Raw genomic sequence first — 17960 nt, 5'->3', positions numbered from 1 at the left:
AAGAAAATAACTATCAAGCATGAGAACGTTTGGAGAACGTTTTGTCAGAACCCCTCTGACAAAACACCCAAAGATAGAGTTCAAGTGCCCCAGATCACTCAATAGTGTGAGGAGTTGGCAGAACTCAAGGCTTAGTGATAGGGCCCTTGTTTAGGATACTTGAGACCCTGGCATAGATAGCTACCCTGCAGCACATTAACTAAATACCAGCAGAAATATGTCTCATCAAACTGCAAAGATCATTTTATTGAGTGGTGATTCAGGTGATGGGGCTGTGTGATACAGTTGAAAAGGGATGTGCCCAAAAGGTGAGCCCAAGCCATCCAGTTTGCATTCCTGATTCCATCAGAAGAATAACTACTCCTCACTTGAACACAAAGAACAAAAACTCCTCTGTTCGCTCTGGATAATCACCACCTTTCAGAAGGTGATCATAAGCACCAAATAAGCATGAATCCCTATTCGTCTATCAGGACTGGAATAAATTATCAAAGAAAGAATCTGAGCATCAGAGATTATTTTCATTCTGCTTCCTGCCCTTTCCGAGCTTTCCTTAATTAGTGAGACAACTCCTCTTATAATTCAAACAAAAGAAAACAAATGAACAAATAACGCCCCCTAAGTCATAGAACTACGGAAGATGAGTTCAAATGTTCCAGACTCTGCTTTGGAAAATGGATTTCTGGTGACAAACTTGCATTCATTTTCTTACATTCGGTGAACAAATGCAATAAGATACACCTGACCACACCTGCTTCTGTTAAGCATTGCTACTGTGATCGCTATCCTAAATCTGCATCAGGATTGATGCTCTGAGGCAGCGATACAGAACAGCTTGAGGTACAAACTGCTGGCTATCATACCTAGGACAAGTTACATACCCTCACCATGCCTCTGTTTCCTCGAATACAAAATGAAGAAGGTCAAGAACTGGTATGTATCAAACCCCTGAAAAACGGTGGTAGTGGTGGTGGTTGTTGTGGTACTAGCAATTGAGAGGGTATTGGTAGGATTAGGTGTTACATCAACAACAGTAATTCTATGGGACTCTCCTGTATCATTGCAGCAGCTAATATTTCAGAGATATAAAATGGTTCTAATTGATCTGGGATAGATGATCAATAGATAGATAGATAGATAGATATCATGGCAAAAATGACAAGGATACAAAAGTGACTGAGATCACGTACTTATTAATTAGTCCTCAGGTATCATACTGAACCTCACCTTTTTGCATTGATTATGTACATTGGTGCAAACAATGAGTGAATACTATGAATGAAGCAGAAGTCTGTGCCTACTCTTTCTAACGTGGAGAAAGAGTACTTTCAGTGATTCCAGTCTGACCTCAAATGCTGGGTGGCTATTTTACCATGTTCAGCAGAAGATTCTCAATAGACCTCCATTTCTCCACCTCCCTTACTATAGTGTTAGAAAACTGTGAAGCTGCCCACACTATATAGAGAGGGCAAACTGTCATACATGTTAACATGCTCCGCCCAACACAAGAGCCCCAGCCAACATGACAGCAGTGAAGCAAAGTCCCATGCAGTTCCAACAAGCCACTCCCTAGTGATCTGAAGCTAGGACATGATGTGGCTGTGAACTGAGAGCTGAGGCAGAAGCACAGAAGTCGGCGCAGTGAGGGCAATACAATTGAGTCTTTCAATTCGATACATTTCCCTTGAGTTGGCATTTAGCATTTCATGGCTAATTGCCTTTTGTCTGACTTTTAAAATATTGCCCAATTGTCACGAGATGCCATGTTATTGATTTTGTTTTATTTGACACGAAGTACTTCTCTATAGCAACTAATTCTTGGTTTGCAGTTTTTCCTTGGATCAAAAATGAAACTATTTTTCCATTGGAGGCAAAAACTCGTCTCACAGTTATCTGTCAACTTTCACAGCACATCCTTGGGAACCTCTGGAAGAGGAGGAATTATAAAACACTGCCTATGCCACGGATACTTGCAATGTATTCTTTCCTCCAGGTTTGTGTGAACTGCCTAACAGTTTGAAAATTGGATCAGCTTTGGATGAACAGGATCCCACTCTTCTGGCCACCCTCTGAGAAAATGCTTGGAGAATTTGATTCATTGTCCTATAAAAATCAAATTGTGGGCTGGAGAGATGGCTCAGCCATTAAAGGCAAGGCTTGCAACCAAAAAATCAGATCGTGTCCATCTGGACAATTTATGTTCAAAGACATGTCTGCGTCTTTAAAAGTAGACTACACCTATCCACGAGGGAAAAGTAAGAAACGTCATCTCTTGCTTGAGTTTTCCAGATGTTTAATCTGACATTTTTGGGGGGAAACATCTGCATTTCAAGTTGGAGGCTTCCTTATGTGTAGCCCTAAGGCTTAATCTCATTGTGCAACAATTTGCCTAAATGGCGGGTAATTAGACCTATCTGTATCTTCTAAGGAAAGAAGAAGAAGAAGAAAAGAAGACATCTTTGAGGTTGTCTCTGAAAATGTATGGAAAATGAAATAGTCCTGGTTTCAGGCTTCTGGTGTTTTCTGAGGTGGGGAATCTAACAATATCTCAAAAAACAAACAAACAAACAAACAAACCTCTCCACACTCTTCATCACTCAGCTGCCTGTGAAAAGTCTACTCTGAGGATGTCTTCCTTACCTGTTTGCAGAACAGAGGCTGACACTGAGCTGCAAAGCACTGGGTGAGCCCATTCCTGCATACACACTTGGCACAGCGGCTCAGTTGCCAATCCTCTCCATCTTGAAACACGTGGCCATCGTAGGAACAGGGTTCTGGATGGACAAAGGCGTAGGGTTAGGGGAAGGTCTGCATGTGTGGGTCTCAGAGATAACTGCGTGTGCAGACCGGGCTACGGGGCACTCTCTGGGTGGTGGGGAATGGAGATGTCCTTGATTTCTCGCTCTGCAGGGTTACTTTGCCATCTCCAGTGAAGGCAGATGGGGTATGCAGTCTTCCGTCCATGCGTGCATGATCCCATCTCCTGCTGACTTCTCAAGCTCTCAGCTGCCTTCCCCCCAAGTCCTTTCCACCTCATCAGGAAACTTGGTTCTGGGAGGGTGGGCTTATTCATGTGTTCTATGTGCCATGGCCCACCCCACGAGAAGTCACGGGAGCCTGGGAATGTCTCCTTTTGAGAATTCCGATCCACAGGAGTAGATAGAAAATACGGAATTCTTCACATACAGAGAGACTATAGATGCAAAGTAAGAGCTTTCTTTACTTTTTGAACAGGAAATGTATTTTCACCAGTTAGGGAGCCTCTCCTAAATGATGCGCTAATCTCTTGAGGCAAAAGGCCTTGAATATGCTTTTTGCACAAAGGACCAGTGAAAAATGCCTAAGATCTAAGAGGGAGCCCCAGAAACTGGGGCATCGCACACCCTGTGCTATCTCCACTTGGCTGCTCATAAATTTTCACATTGAGGGTTATTTTACTCAGAGCACTGGACTTTGCTCATATCGGCTGGCTGGTGAGTTCTGAAATGCATAAGGCAAATATTCTACTTCCATGATTTCGTGGGCACACTTTTAAAGCTGTGGCATCTCTCTAACAAAGCTCTGCAGAGGTGGAAAGAAACCAGAGGGATTGTTTTGAAAGGGAAAAGATGAGAGAGCCTGGGTTCCAATTGACACTGAATAAAAGAAGTATTCTAATCGTTACATGCCAGCAGAGAGCATGATGGGGTGCTGTTCATTCCTTTCTTCTAATAAAGTCCATACTATTAGCTATCAAATTGCAACAGGGTGCTTGTCTCTAAAATGTAATGAAACGGATGCATTTGGTTCAAGGGACAAATCTAGGAAGCATGCTCGTGGCTTGCTGTGAGAAAGCTTATAGCAGGAATAATCTGTTCAGTGAGATTGTAGGCAGGAGACACAAATGAAAGACCCTGACCCCACCCCACCCCATCTCTGCCACCGCTGTGCTTGTCTTAGGGAAAACTATTACACCGTCTCAAGAAACAGCAGACAGATCGGCAATACTGCAGAGAACAGGTCCGGTCCTTCTGTCTCTCAGGGGAGAAAGTGGATGCTTTCCCTGCTCCTTTCCCTCTCAGGGATTCAGAGGGCCAAGGCAAAGCCTACAAATAAGCGACATCAGAATCCCACCTTTGCAATGTGACCCAACGATCTGTGCAGGCCACACCTTGGTTCAAATAGGAAGGGACTCCAGAATCTTTGATCCATACTGACCAAGGAAGGCGAGAGTGGAGTTGCCATCTGTCACCTCCAAAGCAGAGAAAGTCCCTGCACTCATACTCACTCCCAGTGCCCACACAGATAGGGCAGCAGCTTCCTTCAGCAAGGAATTCCAGCTCCTGGGGTCCACATGATAATGGGGTGCACTGTTGGTGCGAGCACCTCACCTCTCCATGTGTGCAAGAACACACAGTACATGGAGCAGAGGCCCACTCTGTACCATGCTGTAAGAGAAGTAGAAAAAAGTTAGCTTCAGACCCCCAGACTTCTGACAGACCACCCGAAACAAGCCTTCTCTTGTACAACACAGGAGCTTGGAAAAGATGGGAGAGGACTGAACTGGCAAGGTTTTACTGGAGAACCCTGAAGATGCGTTTGCATTCATTTTACTTTGGGATTCACAATTTTTTCAAGTGATAGGTGTAATAGTATCAATTTTCAACTTGACAGTCTAGACTTAGCTAAGAGACAGGTATCTGAGCATGACTGTAGGGTCTTGCTTTGCTTGCATTAATGGTGGTGGGACCCCTTAACCAGCTGTGAGTGACATTCTTCACTATAATTTAAAGATATACTTTCTTTTGAATGCCTCTATTACAGTTTGTATATGCTTGGTCCAGGGAGTGGCACTATTAGAAGATATGGCCTGTTGGAGTAGGTGTATCAGTGTGGGCGTGGGCTTTAAGACCCTCATCCTAGCTGCCTGGAAGTCAGTATTCTGCTAGCAGCCTTCAGATGAAGATGTAGAACTCTCAGCTCCTCCTGCACCATGCCTGCCTGGATGCTGCCATGCTCCTGCCTTGATGATAATGGACTGAACCTCTGAACCTGTAAGCCAAGCCCAATTAAATGTTGCCCTTTATAAGACCTGCATTGGTCATAGTATCTGTTCACAGCAGTAAAACCCTAACTGAGGCAACCTCCAAGATTTTGTTTGAGAGTTTCAGAGATGGAAGAAGAAAGTAGACGACTCCAATGCCATCGTCTTAGTTTCTTTTCTCATTGTCATGATACTCTGACAAAAGGAACTTATTGTGGTTCACAGGTCAAGTTGTAGATTTATAGCAAGGGGGTCAAGGTAAGAGAAGCATGAAGCAGCTGGTTATACCATCAACTGCACAGTCAGGAAGCAGAGAGAAGCAGCCTTTCTCCACCTATATAGTCCAGGATCCCACCCAGGGAACAGTGTCACTTACAGATGGTAAGGGGTCCCACCATCATTGATGCAAGCAAAGCAAGACCCTACAGTCATGCTCAGATACCTGTCTCTTAGCTAAGTCTAGATTGTCAAGTTGACAATTGATACTATCACATCCATCATCTGGAAAAACTATGAATCCCAAATACAAACGCACCTTCAGGGATCTTCACAGCAGCCCGATCATATATTTTGAAAAGAATGCTTGTGATGCTATTTATGTTGGCCTCAAACTCCTTGGGTTGAGTCATCCTCTTGCCTCAGTCTCCTGAGCAGCAGGGAATGCAAGAGTGTGCCACAATGCATGGTCTATCAAGTCATTCTTTTATATGAGAGGTGCTGGGTGGGGACTGAACCCAAGATCTTCCTAATGCAATGCACACACCCAATTGCCACTGAGCTACATCCCTGGCCCCAGATTCTCTCCCTTCCAATAGCTCTCACTTGGATCTCCTTCCCTTTTTAACTTGCAATCCTGATCAGTCTTTAGCCTACATATTCTCATTCATAATTATATTTTCTCTTTCTCTCTCTCTCTCTCTCTCTCTCTCTCTCTCTCTCTCTCTCTCCCTCTCTCTCTCTCTCTCTTTCTCTCCATACTGACACATACACACTGATCTCACATTCCTAGGAATTAAGTAGAAGGACCAAAGGAGCCCCCTACTCTAACCAGTTTTCTTACAAATTCTAGAGCAACAGATGGTCCCAGGAAAGCTATCCAGCCATATACATAGAACCATTTAACCTCCTTTATGCTGGGTTATCACCATCTCCATGTTTGGAGCAGTATACAATTTAGGCAGTACTCAAAGTATCTAAATCAGTCATCCTCGGATGTGATATCAAATGAGCCATCATGTCAACATCTATGTGTGCACTGCCTGATTAGACAAACAGCTGCCCCAGCGTGTCACTTCAGAAGGATCAAATGCTGTACTTTCCAAGGTACATAGAGAAACTAGTTTGAAAAATACTTTCCTAATTACTGGACCCCATTCCCGTTTGCCTCTTTTAAAGCTACTAAGATGGGTGTGCTTATATATGGGTTCTAATCAAAGTATCACACAGTCTACGCATTCAGTCACCCAAACAACCTAGAGATTACACCTAGAAGCTGTAAAAGCAATTCTCTTTTGCTATTTCAAACTGGCACCTAAAGTAGTTTTCCATCTGAGACACAAAGGAGCCTTGCCTTAACTGAACAAGTCGGTATTCCACTACTGTGCAAGCATGTCAAGTCTAATATGGAATTAGGAAAACCCTGGGCTATTTCTGTAACAAGTAAGTCCCAGGTAGTCATAGTAACCCAGGGATCTGGGTCTCAGCTTACTATTATACTACTCTCTCCTCCAGACAGACTTCCAGAGAATGCAAGAGGGCACTTGCACACACAAATGTGAGCCAAGCTGAGCCAAGCATGTCCTGCACTAGCCTGCACACTTTCAGGTCTCGGGTTAGTCCTTTTTTACCTTTGGGATGGGATTAGGTCACTCTTGCTTGCTTGTATGTAAAAAATGAAATGACATAATAGTGTTACATCACTAGGAGCTTTAGAAAGGTTCACAAGGTCAAAGAGGCAGCGAGGGCCCACGTGAGCATGCAAAGGGACTCACATGGATGCAGCAGTGGTTGACAGTGTCTAAAACAGAGTGGTAATGGGTAAATGCCACATAGATGATACATCCTTTCACATGTGAGAGAAGATGATTCCAGGATCTGGTGTGCAGAGTGGGTGGTGATAGCTATTCTAATTAGCTTGACAGTGACGTTACTTCGCAGGATACACACAGGCCAACTCATCAGAGGTGACACCTGGATAGTTTCTAGATAGTTTCTAGTCTTGCTTGTCAGCTAAACCTTTCAAACATTTTATAAATAAAAGGGAGGGCTTGGTCCTCCCCTACTCTTCCACAAGGAACCCGTGGGTTTCCTCTGCTTTCGTTTGTTTAATATGTTTGTTTGTTTTTGTTTGGTTGTTTGGTAGGCTGGGTTTGTTTGTTTGTTTTTTAAGAGATGCTTTGCCCTGCTAATTTGGCTTTTAAAAAGTTATCTGAAGAAAATGATCAATGACTTGTGAAATGGCTTCAGTGTAAGGATTCTACCTTGTTCTTTGTAGTGAAAGTGCAAGCTTTTAGTGGAAAATGTAAAACCACCCACATGGCCACCAACAGAGAATAATGTTCTCTCAGGGTGTGCCTGGAAAGTAGTTATAGCGTTATTATAGAAAGGGGGAGACATAAAGTGTGTATCTGACATAGTTTTCTCCTGTGTGAAAACACGTTCGTATGTGTTATCTGTCTACCTACCTACCTGTTCATCTGTCTCCCTTGTCTGCCACCTCTCCTTCCAAAACCATAAAACAACCCTCAAGAGACTGTTGACAGTGTTTTCAGGACACTGGAGTTGCTTATGGATTTTATTTTTGCTTTTGTATTTTTCTATTGTCCAATTGTTCACTCGTAGAACACTGTCACTTTTGTCATAACAAAGTAAGTTACTACTGGAAATTAAGAGAAATCTACTCCTCCCATCCTGGTACTAACCAAGTTCTACCTTGCTTTGTTCCTGAGATCAGATGAGATTGAGCACACACAGGGTCTAATGGCTATAGAAAAAAAAAGGGGGGGGCACATTTCCAAGTGTCCAGACATTTCAGTTCATTAAAACAAGACCTTGCTTTCTGTTAAAAAAAAAAAAAAAAAAAAAAAAAAGTCATTGACTTGTTTCTAAAACATTTGTAATCATACCACCTTTCAGACACAGACCACAAAAATTAACTGTAATAACAGCCTGTCAATCACCAAGGTTTCTCATTTGTAAAATGAAAGGGCTGTGTTCGTAAAGCTCTTTAGTACCTTCGGGCTCTGTGATCATGTGAATCTATCATCTCATTCAGGAGACATGAAATTGAGCAGCGTCTTCTCCATTCCTAAAAACTTGAGAATTGTAGGAATACCAGAGATCATTGGGGTTGGAGACTCCACTGTCGCATGTCGAAACCTCACAGCTTTCTCCTGCCTGTGACCCAAAGTGCACAGGGCAAGGGAGGAGAATTAATCCCTCATCTTCTGAGAGGATGAGCCACGAATGGCCCCCTCCACTTTTATCTTCTGCCTTCCCCTGAGTACTCTGAGGATTGATTGGTAATGCATGCAAAACACTCAGCCTAAAGATCAAGGGGTCCTGCACATGCCAAATGTTATTTATATTTATATAAATAATCTCACAGGGTTCTCCATACCCATTTACAAATGCATTATTTTTAATAAACACCGTGGCAGCAAGGAGAGCTATATAAAACCAAGTAGTCACACATACATCTGGCCATGCTCCCACAAGAACCAGCTTTTGCTACGCCTTTTAACCTCATTAATCGCCTTTGAAAACATGAGATTTTTGGCAATTGGCAATAGCAAATCCTACAGACAACGTCTTAGATATACACTTCTGTGCAGTCAACTAACAAATTAGTGAGTGTTGACATAAGTCCAAAGGATAGATATGGTCATAAAGTATCTGCCTGGCTTGCTGAAAGAATAAAAAAAGTACATTTTTTTCTTCACATAATTTTTTCCTTTTATAGGGTTACAAATTTGGAATACTAAACATCTCGGAATGTTCCGTGCATTTTTATAATTACACCCTCTACTTTGAGTATTACAAGAATGAGTTCAATATTCATTTCTTCTCTTACATACATAATTTAGCTCTCCTTTGCCCTCATGGAGAGGGATGTAAGCGTCCAGGCTCCCTGTGCTGCTCTTTGCTCAGTGGGATGCACTTGAGCCACACTGCCTCCTGATGCTTTCTGTCTTTGGTGAATCTTTATGCGCTTTCTTCTTAGACTCAAGTTAATATGTGTTGGGATTAAATGAGTGAGGAAGAGAGGAAAGATTAATTGTGCTTTCCCTCTTCTCTTTACGAGCCAACCACATGGGACAAGAAAACAATCATTCGAATGTCTCCATTTGAGGCTTGTGCCCTGACTGCTTGGCAAGGTTGGCAAGACCCCAAGGAGAATGTATAGAGATCTCATGGGGGAGGCTGGAGATAAAACTGTCTCCCCAGTCCTGGCTCCAACAACCTATGTTGCAATGTATTCCTAACAACCTGGAGGCAGCCAAAAGGCTCCAGAGTCCCCCCTACTCAAGGAAAGGTCTTTAGGCTTCTTGCAGATAGAGGCATCCTTTCCTAGGGCTTAGCTTTCTGCTGCAGGGTACCTACCACATGGCCCTGAACTCAGCCTTCTGTTGACTTCTCTGAGCTTGAACCATGGTTACTGGGGACAATATCCCTTCAATTTCCCCTTCCTGTCACACCTAGGATACCCTCAAGCCCCTACTAAAACTCTCAGCAGGCCTAAGTTTCCACTTTGGAACACAACAGCAAAGACCTAAAACACCAGGCTAGTTTACAGCTGCCAGGAAAGTTACCATAAGCAGCCTTCTGAGATGCAAGCCAGCAGCCAAAGAGAGGCTTACTACAGTGAAAACTGCTTCCTAAATAAGCTAAAAGGAAAGGCAGAGGTGGGGGGTTGGGGGGCTGAGATCCAGGGAAATACCCTAGCAATGTGAATGACAAGGCCAGGCTCAGACAAACAGGTTGTCACCTGCTCAGGAAAATCAGTAACACTGAATTTGGAAGAGAAGCTAGAGATTATGGTGGGGGTCAGGGAAGTAAGAGGACAAAGATTTTAATCCCTGTAACTTGTGGTGAAATTTGATTGTATCGCGACTTTAAAAAGAATCAATCTCCAATCTCCGGGTCTGTTTGAAGAAGTAGACCATGAACGATTTCCCAGCCAAGCCACAGTTCTCATAATGCAACCCTTTTCTGCAGTTACATCGGGGACCGCAAATATAGTGATGGCGTTTTCTGAGGGGATACATTTTGAAAGTACAAATAGGAAAGCATGCATGAACATGCTCCTATCCGGGGTAGAGCTTTCAACGTTACTGCAGCAGGGGTGAGATGCAAGGGGCAGAGGGAAAGGCAAAATTAAAAGGCACAGGGGATGTATAACTAACCCACAAGAGATCTGTGGCTTACAAATGCCCTGCCACCCACAACAGTAACTACATAACCCAGGAATAAGGACATAGACTAGATGGGGAAATCATTTGAGTAAGAGCCAGGGTCTTCCCACCCATCAATATTTACTGATTATATTGATCCTTGTCAGTGCCACGTTCTAGGTTAGTTTAACAGGCCCAGATAACTATGAAGGTATTCAAATGGTTGGTAATGTTCTCAGCTGACTTCAAATATAAGATTGATTATACATGTATATAAATGTCACATAAGTAAACAGACAAAGTGTCCATCGAATGACCCCTGATGAATTGCAACGATAACCCCTGTAAGGGTGCCCTTAAATCAGTTTTACACCCATTAACTCCTATCTGGCACCTATCACTGGTTCCAAATCTTTTCAACGTATCTGGCTTTCTCTCCCCCAGCCAAGATCCTGATTTTATTTTGACTGCTATAGTATCTCCTGTATTCTCATATCCAGCATGGATTTTAGCGAACTGGAACAACACACATCATCTAATCATGATGAGCTGCCATTAATCCCATCACCAGGCATCCCTGCAATGCCCCCGCTTCGTGGGGATCATGTGTGGCAGTTCCAGGTGACACCCACTTAGAAAACAGGCCGGCTTGGGCAGCACATATTGACAGGTGGGATCAAGACCTTTGCAGTGCAGATCCTGCTTTAGGTGTCTTTCAGCAAGACATTGTGTGGAACGGAAAGAGCGTTTCCTACTGTTACTAGGAGACAGTGGGCCAAGGAAGATGATCTGGTCCCTGGGGACATGAGCATTGTGCTCAGTGAGTGTTACGTGCATATACTGAATAGCGTCCGAGAGTGGGTTTATCAAATCCCGCTAACCCACGCTCTCTCCTGAATAGGCAGAGATGCTAACTCTAGGAACATTGTGTATCAGGTGGAAGATGAATATTAACGCAAAGAGCCTTTCTTTCTTCACTGTGTGCGACTTTACCTTGTAGGACAGGGTGATGTTTTAGCGAGGGTAGAAAGGGATGCTTTTCAAAATTTCTACAATAAATCTTACAATGCTGTATTTAAATTAGTATTTAGTATCTACAATAAAGCCTGTAGGATCCAGGAAATGCAGTCTAAGGAATAAAAAGTGAAACTTTGGGAGAGATTCTCAGGACTCTGGCTCGTGATGGAGGACAGGAAAGGGTAATAAAAAACGTTTGCCCATGCCTGCAGACATTCCTTGTTGTCATGACTGAGGATTGATTGGTCCTCACATCCAGTGAGGAAAAGCCAGGGGAGGCACTGGACTCCTTACAGTTCCTAGGAAGGCCCCAAAACAAGATCTCTAAGGTTGATGCCCTGAAAATGAAAATCTATATCTGAAGGGAAACATCCCTGAAATATGAATCAAAAGATAAAATTAATTCTCAGCTAGATTACATCATTTGATAACGAGCGGGCAAGTGGTTCAAGCTCTTTGCAACCTGTTTTCAGCTTTGACATGGGAGTAACTGCATCTGCCCTACTCACCAGCTCAGAGCTATTAAAAATTATCAAAGAAGAAAATCTATATGTAACACACAAAAGGAAGAGAGTGGGTGCTGTTATTATTCAACACCATGAGCTCTTCAACATCAACATTCTCAGCCTACTCTTTATACAGATACAAACTCAATGTACAAATATTTATGTAGAGCTTATGGGATAAATAGTATGCTTTTCATTTTGTTCAAAAAAGAAAGAAAGAAAGAAAGAAAGAAAGAAAGAAAGAAAGAAAGAAAGAAAGAAAGAAAGAAAGAAAGAAAGAAAGAAAGAAAGAAAAGAANAAAGAAAGAAAGAAAGAAAGAAAGAAAGAAAGAAAGAAAGAAAGAAAGAAAGAAAGAAAGAAAGAAAGAAAGAAAGAAAGAAAAGAAAGAAAAAAATCACCTACAGAAAGCCAGAGAAGCCTCCTACCTCTGTAGTCAGGCTATGCAAAGAAAAACAAAACACACACACACACACACACACACACACACACACACACGCACCACCTTTTTGCAAACCAAATCTAACACTAGGCCTTCTTCTGTCAATAACCCACAAATGCACCTTGAGCTTTAGGACAAAGAATTCTTACCTCATGGATTTTTCCCTCGTGGTGACAAGAACCAGCAGTCCTGGGTGCACACTCTGGGCAGCACTGGTTGGGGGCGATCCACAGCACTTCTCCCTGGGTGTTTAAAATCAGCTCAGTATGAAATCACGGCAGCAAACACTGGTTCACCAGACCCTTATGCCTTGGAGATTCCCTAATCCTCCTGAGTTTTCACAGGTAACATTGACAAGGTAAAGTAAATAAACCGACACAAAGGATTCCCTGTCAATAGATGCTTTTTGGAAAATCCTTTCTTTGAAAGGAAACAGAAAAAAGAACCCCCCCCCCAAAACAACCCTCTGTGTCTTTTCACATGTACAGGTAATGGAGTGGTGAATTGTTTCCACAAGAAATGCTTCTCATAAGGAAAGCAGATGGAGTGAGAAAGGGGAATATTTCACTAACTGTATTGTTTGCCTGTCTTGGAAAAAGAGATTTGAGAGTAGGAAACTGCTCCAGAGCGAGCAAGATCTTCAGTTGCTCCGAGGCCTACTACAGGAAAGAGAGGGGAACAGAACAGGGTGCTGAGGTCCAGGGGGTTCTGGTTCACTTCTGGAAGCAGCAGACAAAGTTTTGACAGGAAGTCGCACCGTGGTGGGGACACTGCCTGATCCACCAGGAAAACAGAGAAGGACTCCCAGTTGCCAATGAAGAGCTGTTCTTGAGGCTTCTATAACTGCAGATCGTGATATTTTCAGAAGAAGATAACCCAGGATTCATCTCTCCTGTAAACTATGCATCTGGCTCCATGAAGAATCTGTTTCAGAGTCATCACAAAATAGGGGCTCAGGATGTAGCTCTGTGTTAGAGCCCACGTGGTAAACACGTGCTGAGTTCTGACCCCAAGGAAAACCAAGGGCTTGGTTAGTTATCTTTAAGAACTATCGACCTTTCCCATGATCTAACAATGGTTAGAGATCTGCATGTAGCCAGGAAGACAGGGTCATCCACAGGATGGAGGTCTACAAAGCAGTTACTCAGAAGAACAAAAACCAGTTTTGTGTGTTAATGCTACCTTCCGCCTTTCTTATTATTATCTTAGGTTACTTCCATTACACACAAGCACACACACACACACACACACACACACACACACACGGGGGGGGGCGGCAGGCAGAGAGACAGAGAGACGGAAACACAAAGAGAGGCAGAAAGTTTTCTCAGTTCCTCTAACTACATCTGAAAGAGTAAATGAGAAACAATGGATATTTTACACCTGTAAATCTACTACAGAAATCCATTCATAACAACAATCATCAAATTACCCTTATTTGATTGGTAAAGAACAAAGTTTATATATGAGATTTTATGAAACTGAGCCTGCTATGCGATATTAATGACTTTTCAGAAGACTCCTCTGAACCCGAAAGGGAAACTACACTTCCATCTCTGCCAAGAGAGCAATGGAAACTACATTAGCATAATTCGCACTAAGCATTTCGTACAGATAGGAAATGAGATAATCCAATTGTTGCTTAACAACAAGAAATCAGGGAGCAAGAGAAAAAAGCAGGTGGAACGGAAAATTCCAAGGGGATATTTCATGCCTCCAGATTAGTTTTCTGCATTCTCTAGAACACACTAATATTCAGACTCGGCCTTCAAAACAGCATTTCAAAATATAATATTCTTTACTTGTGGGGGGAGAGAGAGGATGTTCCTCGCTTGGTTCAATCTACTGAATGTCTAGGGGAACCATACAGGCATGAGCTAAAGAAGAAGCCAAGAATTCTGCGTGCAGGCACCTGGAAATGAAGACACGGGATTCCTGCTGTCTCTTCCCATGGCTCAGAATGGCTGCAGCAAGACAGCACACTGGCCTACTGTCCCTCTCTACTTTACACGGTAGCATTGGATACTGGCTGCATGAACAAGACCTATCAATGAAGACTACAGAGGAGTCAGCAAGACGACTTGTTTAGGTTCTGGACAAATCAACTAAGGATCATAATGAGAGCAATTTAATAATTATACCTCACAGCTACTAAATGCTTACAGTATCTCTTGTTTCCATGTGCAATGGCCTGGGACACACCTCACCCCTGAGATAGCGGAACTGTGGACCTACCAAGTCTTATATGCATTGTGCTTTTTTCTATACATATACATCTACCGTAAAATTTAACTTGTAAACTAAAATCAATGTGATTAACTGTAATAGCTAATAATACAATTCTCAGAACATTTATAATAGTATGCTATAATAAAAGTTATATAAATGTGGAGGGTATTATAGATCTTGGCAGTCTAAGCACTCATTTCTTTTCATATTAAGTTGACCACTATGCCAGTCCCCTTAGGTGAAGCCCCTGATGGTTTCCTTTGGTATATGTGCACCAACTAACATAGTAGTTCAGATATTTCTTCTCTTCCCTGGGTTGCTCTCCTTGCCTCTGGACTGACATCCTCCTTTACAATATTATGCATTAACTAACTCTGGAAACCCCAGAAGGATCCTTTAAAAAGGAAACCCGGGTATTCTACTCATGCATGAAAATGCCATTAGACTGCAACTAGAAATTAAACTCTAAAAATACTCAGTACAGCTTCAAACTTCTCTAGAATGTTGGAGTCAACCTTATTTTTCAACCATTCTTCCACACATCATTCAAAAGTATTTATTGAATACCTACTGTGTATGGGGTATGATTCCAGGTACTAAGGAGATACAGTGTACCCATAAAATTAGTAAAATACGTATTATGTCAGATAGTAATTTGTGCCAAGAAAAAAAGATGAAGTGAGGAAGAGGAAGGTGAGATGTGTGGTGGAGAGTTACAATGCTTAATAACCAGCATCCTAGCAAGACTCAAAGAAAGTGAAGAACTAAGAAATGATTGCATGAATAGATATGTGTTATATATGCACACATATGCACATACACATGATAGCCATGCGTCATGTAAGCTTCTACTGTGAGAAGTTTGCACTTTTCTGTTCCTACTGAAAGTATTCTTTCTCAGATGTATATGGGGTGAGACGGTATGCACATGTGCAAACATAAACATGTGTGTTTGTGTTGGGGGCATTATTCAGGTAGTAGCAATGAGGTTCAAATTCAAAAGCAAAGGGAGCAAAAAAGGCTAACAGAAGATTAACAAGAGGTCTACAGCAGTGGTACGAATGACACTGTGAGTAGTTATTCCAATTGGGAAGGGAAGCCAGTGGAGGGATTTCAAGAGGACAGCAACACAGGCTGGCTTCAGGTTTAATAGGAGCATCCTGACTACGGAACCCCTGTTACAGGGGTTTGGTGCGGGAGGCAGGTTCAGAAAGAGCCAAACCAATTTAGAGGGTACCATGGTGATCCAGGAAAAGACTGGTGTGAGAGCAGAGAGAAGAGAAAGCACACCTGTGATGAAGCCTAAAGAGGAAGAGCTGGGGAGTCTGCAAGTGTGCTGGATGTGGGCTGCGCAGAAAGTGAGGAGTACTGGGTGATTTAAGTTATCTGGTCCTGAGTTTGGTGCAGAACAACTGTCTGCAAGGGGCCAGAGAGTCGATATTAACCTCTGGGGGCCACATGCTGTGCACATCAGAGCTCCATAGCTGCCATGAAGGGAGAAAAGCAGCTAAAGACATCACAGAAACAGCTGAGGCTGCCTGTGCCTCAATCAAACTTCATTTATGGATACAGAACATGGGGTTCACACAAGTTTTACAAAATTATGGCCTTGATATTTTAGCCATTTAAAAAGATGTAAATCCATTACTTTTGTTTTGTATAAATCTATATATACATTGTGTATGTGTGTGTGTGTGAGAGAGAGAGAGAGAGAGAGAGAGAGAGAGAGAGATACTTGTTATGCATATGTATATGCATGTATCAGGTATACCTCTACCGTGAAACCTTCTTATTCTACTGTTCTTTGGTTGAACCATTGGTTGGTTGATTTGCTTTTCGTTTTGTTGTTTTGGTGTGTGTGTGTGTGTGTGTGTGTGTGTGTGTGTGTGTGTTCCATTATTTGGAGAATGCCAAGGCAGCTCAAAATATGAAGCAGAGTGATCAAGCAAGAGACTAACAAAAGATTAAGAGAGGGGTTGAATCTGGCCTCAAAATCAGAATCCCCTTGCCTTGGCCTCTCAAGGGCTAAGTTACCCAACAAGCTCCACAGATCTGTCTATCTCTGCCTGTCTAGGAGATTATAAGCACCCACCACTATGGCCAGTTGTGTGTTTTGTTGTTTATTTAACATGGACTCTAGAGATGGAATTTAGGACCTCAAGATTGTGAGGCAAGAACTTAAGCACTTTAGTGACTGAGTTATCTCTCCAGCCCAAATAGTCTTAATACAAAATAAGCTGATAACTTAGTTCACTGACTCCTTGTATAAAAGAAGTTTAGCTGGGCAGTGGGGGCACATGCCTTTAATCCCAGCACTCAGGAGGCAGAGGCAGGTAGATTTGTGAGTTTGAGGCCAGCCTGGTCTACAGAGTAAGTTCCAGGACAGCCAGGGCTACACAGAGAAACCCTGTCCCAAAAACAAACAAACAAGTTTAGATTTTCATTCTTCTGATGACTAAAGATATGGAACATTTTTGATGCATTGATTGGCCATTTGTAGTTCCTTTACAGTGTCCATTTATTTCATATTCCATCTATTGATCATTCTTTTGCCATTACTCTTTTCTAGTTGTTTATTTAGTCTGGTTATCATTCTCAAGGTAGATGAATAGCTGGCAAAGAGTTCCTCTGTTTTTCCAGGAAATACCATAATGAACCCCATTACTTTGGACTATTAATATATGATCATAAAAAAATTAAAATATGTTTAGTTTTTAACAATATAATCTTTACCCCCTAAGTATTAACTCAGAGCCTCTTCTGTAATAATATACACATTCCTGTCAAGAAAGAGAATGAATGACTTTGTGGTCTTTATAAATGGTGATTTCTTAGAAACATTTGTTCATTGACAGAAGGATCCTCAGCATAAAATAAAATATTAGCAAACCTAAACATCCATACACTCCCTGCTCCTCAGAAATATACCATGGAGAAATTAAAAGATATTTATGCTGGTTGGTTTTTGTCAACTTGACACAAGCATAAGCCGACCTAGGAAGGGGAACTCTTAGTTGATAAGATTGGCCTGTAGGCAAGTCTGTGTGGTATTAACTTCATTAATGGTTGTTGGGAGGCGTGCGGGGGGGGGGGGGGGGTTATGAAAAACAGAAGGCAGGAGAAATAGGTATATCTTAAAAAACCTCCTCTAGCAATATCACTGTAGAACATTTTTTTAATTTATGATTGAGGGGGGGGGGGGCAGTCCACTGTGGGCAGTGTCACTACCCCTGAGCTAGTGGTTCTGGTGCATAAGAAAGCAAGGTGCCCAAGCCATGTAGAGCAAACCGGTAAGCAGCTTTCCTCCAGGGCCTCTGATTCAGGTCCTGCCTCCAGGCTCCTGCCCCCCCCC

General features: G+C 42.5%; 1 protein-coding gene across 3 annotated transcripts in view; it reads right to left on the bottom strand.

The window, feature by feature from the left end:
* The window catches only part of Fras1 (Fraser extracellular matrix complex subunit 1), a 405350-nt gene that overhangs the window by 234735 nt on the left and 152655 nt on the right, over nt 1–17960 (bottom strand). For all 3 annotated transcript variants that reach the window (XM_021210427.2, XM_029545004.1, XM_029545005.1), the window contains exons 4-6: nt 12529–12621; nt 4268–4427; nt 2641–2774 (exon numbers count right to left, since the gene is read on the bottom strand). In XM_021210427.2, the coding sequence (XP_021066086.1) occupies nt 2641–2774; nt 4268–4427; nt 12529–12621 (387 nt within the window). The remainder of the gene's footprint in view (nt 1–2640; nt 2775–4267; nt 4428–12528; nt 12622–17960) is intronic.

Source organism: Mus pahari, chromosome 13, assembly GCF_900095145.1.
Source record: "Mus pahari chromosome 13, PAHARI_EIJ_v1.1, whole genome shotgun sequence".
NCBI classification, from domain to species: Eukaryota; Metazoa; Chordata; class Mammalia; order Rodentia; family Muridae; genus Mus; species Mus pahari.
This window is presented reverse-complemented; position numbering and strand designations above follow the sequence as displayed.